At 39.4% G+C, this 15,610-nt stretch overlaps 1 protein-coding gene across 1 annotated transcript in view; it reads right to left on the minus strand.

Moving 5' to 3' along the window:
• Positions 1 to 15,610, minus strand: part of ARHGAP10 (Rho GTPase activating protein 10) — a 145,468-nt gene that overhangs the window by 12,563 nt on the left and 117,295 nt on the right. Inside the window, exon 22 of the mRNA XM_005418204.3 lies at positions 7,214 to 7,376. Coding sequence (XP_005418261.2) covers positions 7,214 to 7,376 — 163 coding nt within the window. The remainder of the gene's footprint in view (positions 1 to 7,213; positions 7,377 to 15,610) is intronic.

The following is a 15,610-nucleotide window of genomic DNA, read 5'->3' on the forward strand; positions in this document are numbered from 1 at the left end:
TTACCCAGCAAGAGATCATGCTCTACCATCCAGCAAGAGACAAAAAAACCCAACACATTTTTCAATAGCAATAGCTTCACCACAGTAAGAAGAATGAAACAAAGAAAAAAATGTTGATAGCTTTAACTATTAAGAACATCCTAGAATTTATGGATTTGGTTGTGAGGGTTTGTTGGTTTGTTTTTAATTTATTTATTGTACTTGGTTACCTCAGGAACCACTTAATTCTTGTTACTGAAACAGAAGGTTTTACTCAAATGAGAAAAATAATTTCCAGTGTGGCGGTGTGTAAGCAACAAAAGGTTAGATTTTATTGCTTTTTCCTTGAAAAGGCTCTTGTCACAGCAAGGCTGCCTTGCTGTAAAGATTTGCACACCTTGTTTATCAAGATGATGCTATATTAGAAAGTACTGCACGGGTTATCACACAGCGTCTCAACTTTAAGGAGGTATGTTGAAGAAATCCTAAGGCAATGAAGGCAATGCATTTTCCGTGGGTAGGAAAAAAACCCAAAAAGGCTGACATTACCATCTCTCTTTGAGAGAAAAAAGCTATTGTCTAGCATAGTGAACGATGGGAAAAGGGAGGAGGGGAGAATGGCTTTACTGAAAATAAGCTAGAGATTTTGTACTGATATTCAGAAAGAAATTTCTGAAAACAAGATTTTATTGGATGTTTATCTGGCTGGTTCCTAAGGTAACACAGCTAAAGAGCAGCCTCTTATCTTGAGAGCAAGGAAGAGAGTCTGTGAAAAGAATCTACACTGCAACTCCTGAGAAAAAAAGGGTTTCAGACAAGTTTGGCAGCGCCGTGGCTGTCGTATCACAGTGTCTGGCTGACAAACTCAATGAAAGCGTTCTGAAAGGTTTCATTACAGGATGACAGTGTGTATCAAAGGGTGTTGGTTATTGATGATGATTCTTTATGCAAGCCAGTAGTGACCACCACCACGTCTCTCTGAACGTTAAAATCCCCTGTGCCCTGGGGAGTGGGGAGCAGAAAAATATGTGGCCAAAATTCTAGAAATTGTCATAGCTGCAGCAAAGCTGGAGACAAACAGAAGGCCAGAATTTCCCCATCTGTGTTCCCCCTGGAAAGAAACTGCATCCTCAAAATTTCAAGTATGTGACATGCACGCAGCTTTCCTGAACCCTCATTTATACAGAGCACATCAGTCAGCACTGAAATAGAGGAGTTTTTAACTTGGATTGTGAAGTCTCAGTGAGGCAGCTAACACATTAGTGAAATGATCTTTCACGCCAGTCTGGTAAATCCAAAGCTAATGTCTACAGCAGCTGTCCCAAGCTAAAGCATTTTTAAATTATAATTCAGACAAAGCAAAAGTGAAATATGTACATCTATAAGCTCATAGCTCACCACTGCTCCTTTTCAGGGAAAAAAAAAATGAGGGGGCTGTGTTACCCTGGAGGAATGCAAAGAAAAGAAAAGAAAAGAATAATAATAATATTTTTAAAAAATTTAAAAAGGAAACTATAGCTCATCCCAGTGATTGCATCCACAGCCCTCCCTGCCCTGAGCACACACACCATTTACCCTGTGCTCACACAGCAGTGCTGCTGTCAAGCTCCCTGGCAGCCAAGGAGATGGCAAGGTCTGTCCTGTACAAGCCACATGACTGAGTTATATTATGCCTGTCTCAAAGAAGCTGCAAAATGAGGGCTCCTGCTCTGCTTGCATAACGAAAGGGTACGAAAAGAAGTGCCTGCTCCGCTAAACCCGCTCTCAAAGTGCTGAGTCACTGAAGAGGTGGCAGCTGAAACAAAAACAAACTGCAGAATAAGCACAATGACCCAACAGCAGCTAGAGCACCTTCTTTCAATAAAACAGGATGGTGACATTAGATATTATAAAAAGTTTTCAAGACAGTGAAACCGAAGTCACTCATCATTTATGTAGAACTGCAAATTCACACCACTGCCAGAAAGCACAAAAAAGAAAGTATTGCCATTTTAAGGAGACCAGACACGCAGTTTACTGATGTAGATATAACAAGGCTGATGGGAATTCACCAAGCAGTCAAACAAAATTAATAACTATCTCCAAGGCTTCTGCTACGTGCAGAACACCACTATCTCTGTCCGCCCTTGCCATCTGATGGCTCTTTTAACATCAGGTTGCTCACCAGCAATTTGAACAGCTTGAGATTTCATGAAGAATGAGTAACATCTTCTCAACCTGGTCAAAAAGACTCTGGATGCTGCACAGCACAGATCTTGTCACCATTTTGCGTATTAAAACCCCCAAAACTAGATCCACAGTGTAGCACTCACATACCATTGAACTGGGTAACAGAATATTTTACTGTTGGGAGAACCAATTAAGAAAAATTCATAAGAAATTAGAAAAAAAAGACTGAATTATTTCATCTTCCATTAGTCCCTTGCACGTTCCTGAAAATCCATTTATATTGGCGCTTCCATTTCTCCTCTGGGCTTTGAACTGTATTTGGACTGTCAGGACTGTACCTTGCATGCTCCTACAGAAGCATCCAAGGTGAGATTCAGTTTGGAAACTATGAATCTTACCATTCTTAGCCCAGAAATGTAATTGATTTAACAAGCCCTGCACCTACCCACACGACTGAAAATGTTTGAGGGACAGGAATGCTTTCCATCCCCTTCAACTGCAAAATCCCAAAGGCTTAGAGAGGGAAAGAACAAGAAAGGTAAACAGATGCTCAGTATCATCTTGAGGAAGGCTATTTCATATCCTGCATCATGACTCCATCCAGAACAACCATCAAAAGTCACCATGTTCCAGCCCCCTGAAAAACCCAGACACCCTGCAGTCTCAGATCCCAAAAATGAACTCTCCAGCTGAGAAACAAGGCATTCGTTTTTCATTATTTGAATGAAGAAGTGATCATGCAGTAAGTGTAGGATACTTTCAACAAAAAAAAGAGGACTGACCCAATTCTGAAAACCCAGCACTGTGAGGGGTAAGTCTGTAAGGTCTGTAGATAAGCCCTGGCACAGGGCATTGTACTGTAAGCACAAAGAAATCTCGTGACAACAAGGGGCCAGTTACAGCAACAAATCTTTCCTTATCAGAAAAAGGTCCTCAGAAAGATTAATTACAACACATAGTGAGTCCAGAGAATACCAAGTGTTCAGCTTTTTTGGTTCATTCTGAGGTCAAGTGAAAAAAGACATAAGGCAGCCCACAGTATTTTAGGACATGACTTGTAATCCACCTTTTGACAAATCAGTCATTGCAATGAGGGAAACCTGCACTAATCCATCAGAGGTGAGCTGCCATTACAGCCAGAGCCCTGGAAAGGCTGAATAGGACAGGATCATCAATAAATGATTCTGTAAGTAAATTCTATAATCAAACCACAGCAGCTGCAAAAAAAAAGTTTCCCTCACCCTGTTTTAATTTAATTACACCCCTCCACATCTGATACTGACACTTTGGCAATACCACCTCCTTCACTATTAAGAGGACTTTAAATTTTTGGCTTTGTCTTTACTTGCTTAGGTATATTTACTAGACACTGAAGTGTATATCCAGTTTAGCTATCACTGTTATCTTCTGCATGTGCAAAGCCATAGTGCAATAGGGTGAAATTCAAACTTTGTATCACTAACTTTCAACTGCAGGTAAAAGGGAGGATTGACTATAGCTCAACAGTTCAAATGCAGTTTAACAGCAACCCATAACTCCTTCTAATCCATATCTCCAAGCCCAAGACCATCACTATTATCAAAACAGTCTGGGGACTAGCTTAGAAAGGCTATCCAGCCTCTTAGTATCTGAAATCCTGAACTCCTCTTAGGAAACTACATGTTTTAAACTATTAAAAATTTCACCACAGGAATAAAAATCTGAGTGATTAGGGTGCACTATTTTTCAGTGCCAATTAGGAAGGCACTGAAAGTAATGTAAGGGTCACATCCTCCAGCAAAAAGCCCTCAAGCCTCTTGAAGAAAAGATGTGGCAGATTTACTTACTTTTTGGGCAAATGCAATAGAAAAATCAGACACTGTGTAGGAGAGAGTCTGTATGGAAAGTTAGAGAGGAAAAAAGGAAGAATGTAAATGCTGTTAATTAAACTGAGATTGCTTTGCTGCTCTACCTTAAAGGGAAAAAACGTCCATACTAGTGGAGAGCAATCCTTTACCCAGCTCACAACTATAATTATGAATTTATGTTGGAGATCACCTTGTGCAAAGCATCCTTGGATAGAAGGTATTTTCAAACAGTACATGTTTATGACATAGTGCTCCATCAAGTGGAAGTGGTAATTCACCCATCCTAGTGTATTTGGAGTTTGAATGCTGTGTCTGCAAAAACTACTGTGTAACTTGGTGATTGACAGGGGAAAAAACCCCCCTATGTTCTACCATAGAGTGTATGTAAAAATAAAATGTATTTATTTTTAGTATTTGGCTCTAAATGGAAGCGTGAAGTTAAAAATAACTTCAGGAAAAAGGTTAAAGAAAGTTTAGGGTGCATAATAGTCTTAAAGCAGCAAACTCAGGTCTTCACTGAGAACCACCCCTGCCAAGCATCACCCAAGTCTCTACTCACCCCTACAGCAGCACATGACAACACAGGACATATGTCTGATCCACACTGAGCTTTCAGAGAAAATCTAGCATCAGAGACATGAAAACCAACAGCTTAACGGGGCTTCAGAATGGCACATATGTGAAACATCACCTTCACGTTACACCGTATGCACAGCCCATCTCTAAATACTGTCGTGACAATTGAGCAGTCGGGGCTTTGTGAGATATTTCACATTGATGGCAAAGCCCTTGCTCTCCTAGCGTCTTTCACCACTCTGGACATGAAGCCCCTCCTAGAGCCCATCAAGAGGTGAGGGTGTATTTGCTTCCATTTGGTGCTCACCTCACCATGCTGGAAGCTGTAGCTCTTGCTTTGGAAGGTGGGACAAGGAAAGGGCATGCATCACAAAAATCCCTGCCAGGAAACATCATGGTGACAACAGCTATCATTCTGGAAAAAAAACAAGCTTCTTCTTTCTTGAAAACAAATACCACAAAAAGTATTCTTGCTACCCATCACGTACTCTTGCTTAAAGCAAACTACTGGTGTAAACCAGCTCTTGAAATATCTGACACATCTTGACCCACAATGCAACATGCCTCCCCTGGGAAAAGCTGCAAGCAACTCTTCTGCCACAAAGAAGTCACCATCACGCTGTTGACTGCATAACTCCGGAGTGATCGATCTCCGACACGGAACACCCATGTGTTACAAACATCAGGAGCAACCTGAGGAACCGGATCCTCTGGTGTAATTTCATCTCCCCTAGACTCACTATGGCATGTGCTGCAGCTCAGTGAACACCTGCAATACCATTTGAGAGATGATACTGTGGATTTAAGTAAGGGTTGATTTTGTCCCAGTTTGGCTCAAAATACAAAACATTTTGAAATCCTGCACAAACAGAAAGGTTTGCTCTTCACCAAACTCTAAGGGTTGGTCCCTCTGATGAGAATAGTCTACAACCAACAGCCAGCGCTACATTTCCTGGAGCTGTGAGAGCTACCAGAGCTACATTCTGCCATCACTTCACTGGAGCTGCCCTATGTTTTGGTTTGGGTTTTATTTATCAAGGCAGGGCCCTCTGAGTCATCTGAACTAGCAGGGGAAGAGAAGCCAATCTGAGGTGAGAAAGCAGAGGAAAAAAAGAATGTAACGTTCACAGACTATTCTGTCACTGTCCAGGCTTGTTACAGAGGCAGCTCTTAAGCAGTCTTCACAGACAGGCGAGTGGAAGAAAGAAACTACTTTTGACAAATTATCTAAATGCACATACCATGCACCTTTATTTTTTTCCTTCCAAAGACAACTCTAAGTACTGTTTCCAACTGAGCAGAAAACCTCAAGCCATCAAGTCAGGTTTCCAAAACACCAGTGCAGTATAATTTTTGATGAAAATTAACAAACAAAAAAAAATTGCAATGTTCCTTCAAACACCTGGAGTTCCCAAACTCTCTGGATAAAACCACCACTCCTCCTTTTATTCTCTGAAGTGACATTATCACTGTTCTGCTAAACCTGTGTTCCTTAATTAGCTTTCACTGACAGTCCAGTTTTATACCAACTACAGCATCTTTTCCACACATGCACCTCTCTCTGGTAGGTACAATTTGTTGCTAATTCTACTCACTTCTAGAGGATAGTACAAGAAGATAAGGGAAGAGTAACTTCAGACCTCTACTGAAGAAACAATGGAAAATACCTATAAATCTGGAATTCTTTCAATACATATGAGAGAAAAAAATTACTCTAGTTAATAAAGACTCAAGTCAGCAGTTTATTATTAATAATTACTCTATGACTATCTATATATTCTCACGTGTTATGTACATCTACACATACATTTTACTCTTGTTTCATCACCAGAGCTGGCTACTCAGAATGCCATTATGGAAAATATTTGTAACAGATCTTTTCTCCAGACTTGCTCCTGCCACCATTCTTGGCACTAAAGGCTGGAAAAGTTTGTCTTGATAGTGGTTAAAGTCTGAATGAATAGCAAACCAGAGAATTCAATTCAAGTTCAACTCTGATTTAAAAACAAGTTATGGTCAGCTTTTTGTGTATCAAACCTGCACACTCATTAGAGAGTCAGGACTAACATTCTGATGTCAATTTTTGCTAAATTTAAGTCACGCTCAAAAACAGAACACTTACAGAATCCATTGAACGTGACAGACTGCACTTCCATTGGAAAGCAAGCACTTAATTTGTTAAGAAGAGATTAAAAATGATAATGTTCTTAGACAATAGCATCTGAGCACACACTCATTACAGTGTGTTTATCCAAACCCAAAGCCGGGCCCAAAATCTTAGCAGTATAGCATCTAAATGTACCTTAATGTTTTCTTGAAATAAAACTAGGGTAAAACATCACATAGATAATAACATATATTCACCGCTTAAATAATAAAAAAGGATGTAAAACCATTTAAAATGTTATAACAGGTAACAGGAAAATGAAGTAGATTTCAATAGAACAAGAACATTTTTTCCTACAAGCATTCAAGTAGGCTCTAAGCTCCACCGCAACACATAAACACATCTTTTTGTAGCAGAAGAAAACAAACACAATTATATGCAATTTCTAAAAATCGCTCCTCACCAAACTGAAAAGGAAAATGTGTTTCACAATCACACCAGTGGAAACATCCTTACTTAATATTCAGTTACTTACAGATTTGTTGTCCAGCCTGCAAGATCTCCGCTGTCCATGATAAGGTGATTTTCATCCAAGAGCTCAAGGGGGCTGCTGGAGAATGCAGGTGTTGGAGACTGGGAAGAAAGAGAATCCATGCTCCCAGTTGGGGTGTCTTCTCTGGGAGAGCTGTGACTGTCAGCTAGGAAAGAGAGAACAAGTCAGGACAGCCAAGGAATTATCTCATAAAGCCAAATAGTCTGCCTTGGAGATAACGTCCTGAAATACGTAAGAGAAGAAAGAAACCTTTCTGTTCCATCTCCACTGGGTATTTTGGAGGACAAGAAATCTCCCAGTATTTCCCCAAAAGGTATCATTGCACAATTTCCCCCACTGTTCCCACCAGGCTTTCTTCACATACAACATATTCCCAGTCCCTTTCCAGTTGAGTTTTATGTGAATGAAATGCTAAATTTTGGGGAGGTGTTTTTAGACAAAGACAACACTTCTGATAAGAAAACAGTTTAGGCTATGCACATTTGCACATCTCCCTAAAAACACAGTCTCTAAAGATAATTTAACACACATTTGAGGAAATGAGTGCTCTCAAATACAATAAGCACAGTCTTCTCAAACATGAAACAATGACATTTAGAAAGGTCAGAATAAGCAAGAGATCTCTAACAAACACACAATACCCAAAAATGTTACTTTTATTACTCCTTTCTAATGGTGTTATTTTAAGAGAGTTCACTGTATTCTGATCTATTTGTTTTCTTAGGCTACTCTTAGGATATCACTTGAGAGGCAACATATTCAAATATGATTGATTAGGAAAACATTAAAGGAATAGCTTTCCTATCCCAAGGACCATAAGATGAAGTAACCAATGTGTCACAGAGGTCACTGCAAACCATGCTGACACATCAAGCCAAACAGCACATTCTTCGCTGAAAAGCTAACCTTCACCCACATAGCCTTTTCCTTTCAATCTTTATTTTTTAAACATCAGCTGGACATGTCATAAATTCTAAAAGAGGTGCATGAAATGAGGATGATTGCAAGCATTAAAGTATCCAGCACAGCTAAGCCAGCAGTCTCAAGTGGGGCCTGTAGCTGTTTTCAATATATTTATATTTAACAGTAATAAGGATCGATTCCAGCCACCCTTTACAAGGCTCCCTGCATCCCTTCCTCTATCCATCCTACTCCCAGTAGCACTCATGAACAAAACCCACAAGCCTGCCAAATAACACCACCAGAAAAGTCTAGAGTGGATTAGATACTGCTGTCCCCACCATCTTTGTAAGAGTTCTGCTCTTTTGGGGCCAAAAGTTCTTTGGGGAAAAAATGAACAACTATGTCCTAACACAGCATCAAAATAATACAATCAAAAGCTGTTCAAATATTGTGCTGTCTTGACAAGTTATATCTCCCATATATAGCAATATACAAGATGAAGTCCTGTACAACATTACTCTCTATTTCTAAATTAACTAGCATCTGCTCAGGGAACAACTGAGCTTAATTCTACTCCATCAAGCTAAGCACTACTGTTGCAATTATTTCATTTATGATTTTTTTCTTAATTAACGAAAAGTGCAACACCACAACAAAACAAATGTGGACAATGAAAAGCCACCCTTTATGGAAAAAATCCTTCTCATAACTCTGTCACAGCCTCAATTTCTTCTGCTACAATAGCTCAGAGTTAGCAAAGCCCTCAGCTGCTTCCCCAGCCATCTCATCCTCACCCCTTCCCAGCAGCACTGAGAGAACAACTTCCCTAGAGAGTAAAATGACATACAACTGAAAACAGTGAAATGATAAAGGTGATCATCTGGAAATTTCTCCCCAAGCTGCTGCTAATTTAAGGATCTAAATTAGCCCATAGCACCAAGTGTGATGTGCTCTGAGGAGGAGAACATTACCTGGGAAAATGAGTCACTTGCACTGTGGCAATCCTGCTCACCTGGCACCTCCCCACTGCACCAAGGCCATGGTGCTGCTGCTTCACATTTACATAACATGAGAATCACAGGAGTGTCAGGTAAAAACTAATTAATTACATCTCATTTGCAGATGTATGTGTCACAGTGATAAACATCTGAGAGATCAGACAGTGGCACTGCAACCTTACTTTCTAAATTCCTTAGAACTAGAGTTAAGTCCTTTTAATCCATCCTGATTTCCTTCCAAAGCAGTAGTAGTGGCACAGTCTAGATTATCAAACCACATATACCATATTAAAAGGCCACATTTACCTCAACCATTCACTCAGCATTACTAAAACACATTTGAAAGGAATATTAATCTGCGTCTTAATACTGCAAATATGACCAACTCGCTACAGAAAGTAGAGGATATTCTGTTGAATTGTTTCCCAGAACACACAGAAGTTAAAAAAACCCCAAAACACTGAACACTTCAGTCACGCACAGCAGAATCAACACTGGAGACTGTAGTATACAGGCAATTATGTTTGACATTATCTTAAATGAAACTGTGTGTTTAATCTTTCCTCAAATTTTACTTCTTCCTTCCTGAGTCAGTGTTTTCTCACAGTCTGTACTGCACTGAACTCCCAAAACTAAGACTGGGTTTTGCACAGTAAAAACGAATCAGGTATTTAAACAGGAAAACGCCTGCTAAATTCTAATGGATTAAGTAAAAACCCTCTAAAAACATGTTCAAAGACACTTTACATTTCTGATGTCTTCAGTTATCTCCTTTTGTAAAATAAAACAATATTTTTATTCAGGAAGAGGCAATTCTGTACAACGGCAAATACAGATGACTAATGACCATCTAGCACATTTTCATGATTAAAAACAATATATGCTCCAAACCTAAATCCTCAAAATATAGGGTCATTGCTATGATTGCAACATCACAAAGACCTCACCCTGTATGTCAGTGCCAAAAATTCTGCTAACTTCAGAAATTATAGTAACTCCTGTACATGGCAGAGGCAACAGAACTGTGCCTCATTATCTCTTCATCCAGCTTAATAACCTGCTTTTGATTAATGCCCATCTCACATTGGGGTCAAACTACATCTCCCAAATAGCCATTGTCCGAAAACATCAGCAGATGATAAAGGGAATGAAGAATCAATTGGTTATTAATTAACAGACTTGCCAATCAATGCATGCACCTTCACTTTGTTAGGCTTTATTTTCAGGCATGACCCATGTAAATATGCTCTACTAATTATTATATATATTGCCTCTCATATCAGGTTTCTGTGCTGTGTGACAGTATTTCAATGATCTCCTTTTTAAGTTTTACACCAAATCTCTTACTGGGAGGGATTTTGCAGCTTTGGAATCATATACCTGGTCTATAAAGCTGTTAATTTCCCAGTGTTCTCTCTGAAGAGGCTACATCAGATGTGATTCTATGGGGTTTTGCTGTGGTTCCATCAGAATGACATTAGGCATTAATTCCACTGCTTACTTCTAATCATCAGCCCCATTTGCACATCCAGGGCTGGCACTTGTTTTGGCCATTAATGTAAATTAATAATATGATGAGTTGATTGGCCTCTGTGACCAACAGACTTAGCAGAGTCATTGTTTCTAAGGATGTGCTCCCTTCTGTAATTCTGGGCTATGTTTTCCCTCTAAAATCTGTACATTTGTTTCTCAATACAACCACACTTATTTTGTTTGAATGGGTGCAGCTTAGCACACAACCATAACTCCTACAGCCTGTTATTACTTGCAATTCTCCTAACTTTGTCCCATGTGCAAATACTTTGTCAAAGATTTGTATTTACCTTTCTAAATACTGCTACATCATCAGCATTCCTCCAGTTGCTTCAAACTTCTTCAGCAAGCTACAAGGCATTTTAAAAATTAACATTGCCAAGCTATAGAACCCCATGACCAGAGACCTTTTTTCGAAGTCACAAGTTAGGTGACTTTGCATTATTCAAAATATTCACCTAGCAACAGACCTACCTGTGAACATCTCTGCTTGATTACACATTGATTATCATAACTAAGTTCTTTTTGACACTTCTTCAGAACTTGTAACATACATTGACTTCTCGCTATTTCCTCTTTTTCCACCCCCCTGCCCTTTTCCTGTAGTTTGCTTTGTGGAACCAGTAAAGACCCTAAGCTGCTGGAGACCTGCCTTTTAAGTTTTGACATGTTTTGTTTCTTTAAGTGCATGTTAAGGACATTACTGGAACTGAATCAGCTTTATGGGTTTCCTTTGACCTCAGAAGTCAGAGGTTCCTAATATTGATAGTCTAGTATTTGTTTTACTATTTCTCTCCTCTCACTCCTCTTTATCTCCAGCATTGTTCTCCAGTGAGCAGCATTGTCAGGTCTCCCACTCCTATGAAAAAGCTGACTGCCACATTGGACTGACAGGTCCTTTCGAAGAGGAGCACCAGAAACTTCCTACTCTTCTTTCCTACCTCCTGAATTCTAATAAGCTCTTACCTTATAAAACATGCAAGATGTGACTGCCTTTAACGCTCATTTATATTATTCTTTGAGCATACAGTCTGGTGTTCTTGGTGCCTTCACCTTCTCCTTCTAAAAATGTCAATCCCCCTCCTTTTTCTCTCATATTCACTCATTTTTGGGTGCCAGAGAGCCTGAACAGATGAAGGACATGAGGGTTCTCAGTACAAAAGCAGTATGTCTGTATGACATCTCACAAATTTCTGTCAACATTCCAGCCATCAACTCTTCACCTTCCCTTCGTCATATTTGTGGGAAGGCTCTGAGTGCCTTCAGCTTGGCCATCTTTCTAGAGCTGCCATCAAGCTGCTTCTACAATTCATGTCCCCATCCTACACAAATAGGTGTAAGATCCAATTTTACTATCATGAGACTTAAAACTTGTTTCACATTCTCACCACCCTTTGCATACTATTTAAATTTTTTTGACTGCATGGATCCTTTTAAACTGTCATGTAAATGAACTTCTTGTTTCCCTGGTCTAATCACAACACTCATCCAAGCCTTTGAGCTTTCACTGTGCCTCTGCAACAGACACCCTCTGCTCTGCCTTTATGGCTGTTCATGGTTCAGACCAGCCCCATCTAGAAAATAATAAATATCTTAGGCTGATTCTAACAATTTACTGGTGTGTCTAGCTGGTACTACTTACCCCTCAGTTTCTAACCCAAATATCCTTCCTTCTTCCCCCCTTCCCTGCCTTATGTCACCCTTTCTTATAATAACAGATACCCCCAAAGCACCAGCACAGACTCACACCTACCTCATATCCAGCAAATACTTAAAACCCTCAATTCCTTCTGCTTTTTATCTGAAGGAACCTCAGATAGTAAAAGCTCTCAGACCCTCCTTACCAGAAATCTGAACTAAGCTTCTACCTAACTGAGCATGACATATCTCCCCACTGCCTTTTTTTCTCCTTTTTCCATCTGGCTAGTCTAAGAATATTTTTTGTTGGCATCCAAAGTTGAAAAAAAAACCCCGAAATACTTTGGCAGTGTCAATAATCAGATCCTTACTTTACTCTGAGAATTCTAAATAAGAAAAAAGCATTTGTATTAAGGACCATGAAAAGCAGAGAGTTAACACTATCAGTTACTTGCCTAAGAGACAGTTTTCTTCCAACTTCAGCTTAAGTAAACAGATGAATTACATGTTTTAATGTTAAAAGCAAGACTAATCTTTAATGTCAACAGCACAACCAATGTCTACAGTTTAAGGGTAACCAGAGAATGAAAATAGTTTATGAAAGAGAATTTTTCTGGAGTAAATGAGGAATATGTAACTGTTTCTATTGAGATACACAGAATACACCAAACAGCACTGTCATATATGTTTTAAATGGTCATTGCATGAACAAATCATGGTAAAATAAGAAGATAAAATTGATCTCAACTTTGACAAAAACAGAATCATAGACAAGGGATGATGGGGACAGTTACTGAGGAGAGTAGGTTAAAGATGCTGCGAAATCCCTGTTGCCACCTTCAAGTCTGCCATTTTCTGCATCAGGAGGTGGGGAAGCAGCAGCTGCACTGCTGTGCAGCCACCCATCCTCCCCCATCAGCATCACAGCTGCATCCCACTCTGAGACAGCAAACATTCCTTCCCCATAAATAGCTCATGTCCCACAATAATCCAGAAGTTCAACCAAGCAGAAAGTAGCTTTGCTCTTACATTAATTTATGGGTATGTCTTATATTTTCATTTTAATAGGAATCTCATAGATCAGGGAAAAAATATTGGTATCATAAATATCCTTGATCAAGTAAGTACTTAGTTCCAGGTGTTAGATCTCCAGCATCTACAGAAAACAGACACAAAAAGCATAACCAAAGTTTCCTCACACAGTTAATAAATCTTCAAATGATCCCATGAAATGATGTACCAACTAGTCTGGAAAGGATTCAGCCTTTCCTGGAAAGCTAGAAGTCCATCAGAGAAAGTTTTCTGTGATAGTTACCAGAGGAATCTGCAGCCAAGAAGAGCCTTTTCTAGATGCAGGGCTGCCCCCTTTATTCAGTGTTTACTGTACCACTCATCCTGTGGTAAATCACACCAAACATCAGGGGAACTCAGATATTCTTCTACTTCAAACTTTTAAAAAGTTTTCTGAATTAATGAAGCCAAGACATCTGTTTCTCAGTAAATTAAGAAGCTGTGTACTTTCATTTGTCATGCCACTAAAACTGGTCAATTGTTTATTACCTCCAGACCACAGAAACAGTTTTTTTAAACAAGCAGTTTCCAAATCAAGGTGAAAGCTTGATTGCAAGCTAATAGTGACTTATTATTTGGTTAAAAAAGTAACCATAATGAATGCTAAAACGAAACAAAAGAATTATTTCAGTGCTCCTGAATAATGGGTGTTTTGGAGGTCAGATTCCTGTAAAAACTCAGAAAAATAGATTTGTACTACCACATTCCATTATCCAAAAGTACCTATTAATAACCCCAGAGTGTAGCAAACCCTATACAACGCAGCCCTGCCCTGGTATGCAGTTAGTTCTTACATAAATTTAGACATCACAGACTCATCCAGCCTCAAGCCAGCAGAGCAAAGGGACAGCAGACAACCCACGTTCCCATCAGTTTCATGCTGTCACACAGAACAGATGCAGCAAGAATCTGATCCCTGCTCCAGCTACTTTTTTTCTCTCAGACAAAATAGTTAACACAATTATTTGAGCTGACTAAAGTTTTTCCTAGATAAAGATCAACTTTGATATATTTTTCAAATGTGTGCATGTAGCAGCATGTGTGTGTTAGGCCCAAAGTAGCTTTCCTGCAGCAAGGTTGTTTTCCCCCACTCCACAATGGTTCAGATACACCAGGAAAAAGGAGGAAGCTGTGCCAGACAGAATTTGCCTCAAGACTGGATGATGCAACTCAAGAATTGTAGCCAAAAGGGCCACAAGGTGTTTGAGTTGGGGTTAGGAAAGGGAAAGAAATGTGCTCATCTGCAAGTTAATTAGAGGCAAGTGGAGTTTAGGGACCATCATCCTGTCCTGGCCTCCTCCTTTTTGATTTTTTTTGGTCCATTTTTAAAATGCAAAGTTCAATTTTTAACAAGCATCTTTCTAGAGATACACTTACCTGGTATCATTAAACAATTAACCTGTAAAAATTAAGCAATTATTTTAATGAATATCCCCCTTACTGCATGCCATCTTTCAAAATCAGAAGAAATACTGCTCAGATTATTTTACATCAATAAAATCCAAAAGACACATAGCCTTTCACTGAGCAAGCTAAAACTAAAATGGGTAAAGAATCACCATTTATTCCTCAAGCTGCGGAAAAACAGTTCAAGACAGTCACAGACACAATGTTGGGATGTTAATTAATTCACATAATTAAATTTTGAGACAACAGAAATCAGCTACAAGCCTGCAGAGGAGTTCCTCTTTTGATTTGTGCACACCATGATATGAAGAGCAGTATCTAAACTCAACAATTACTCATTTTTACCAGAGCTGGCTTGGCAGGAAACCACACATGATCTCCAGCCTTACCAGCCTGGCCAGATGCCAACCAATTTCATGGCTGAAAAATGCAACGATGAACTGAAGCTACTTCCTGAAAACCCTGACAAATAGTAAGATAAACAGACTGTCCCACCGCTTCCATGATTTTTTTGGTAGCACTGAGTTTGGGTTTCCACCAGTCCAGGCAACATTAACCTATGGTCCAAGTCTGTACTGAAACATACAAGGGAACAGCTCTAGTTTAATCCATGAGAATGAGAACTGTGAAAAACCAGAGCAGATCAAGAAGGGGTACAATCACCAGGCCTAAAATTTCCCTAAGTCAGAAGCACTTCTTAAATACCATCAAGAACTCCAAGTCCATTCAAAATACTATTTTTTATATCCTTTTCTGTTTGGCTGGCAATTCAGGCACCAAGAAGCTGGAAGATGTGTCTGTAAGGGTGCTTCCACCCCCAAAAGGTAAG

Source organism: Geospiza fortis, unplaced genomic scaffold (genome assembly GCF_000277835.1).
Source record: "Geospiza fortis unplaced genomic scaffold, GeoFor_1.0 scaffold11, whole genome shotgun sequence".
Lineage (NCBI taxonomy): Eukaryota > Metazoa > Chordata > Aves > Passeriformes > Thraupidae > Geospiza > Geospiza fortis.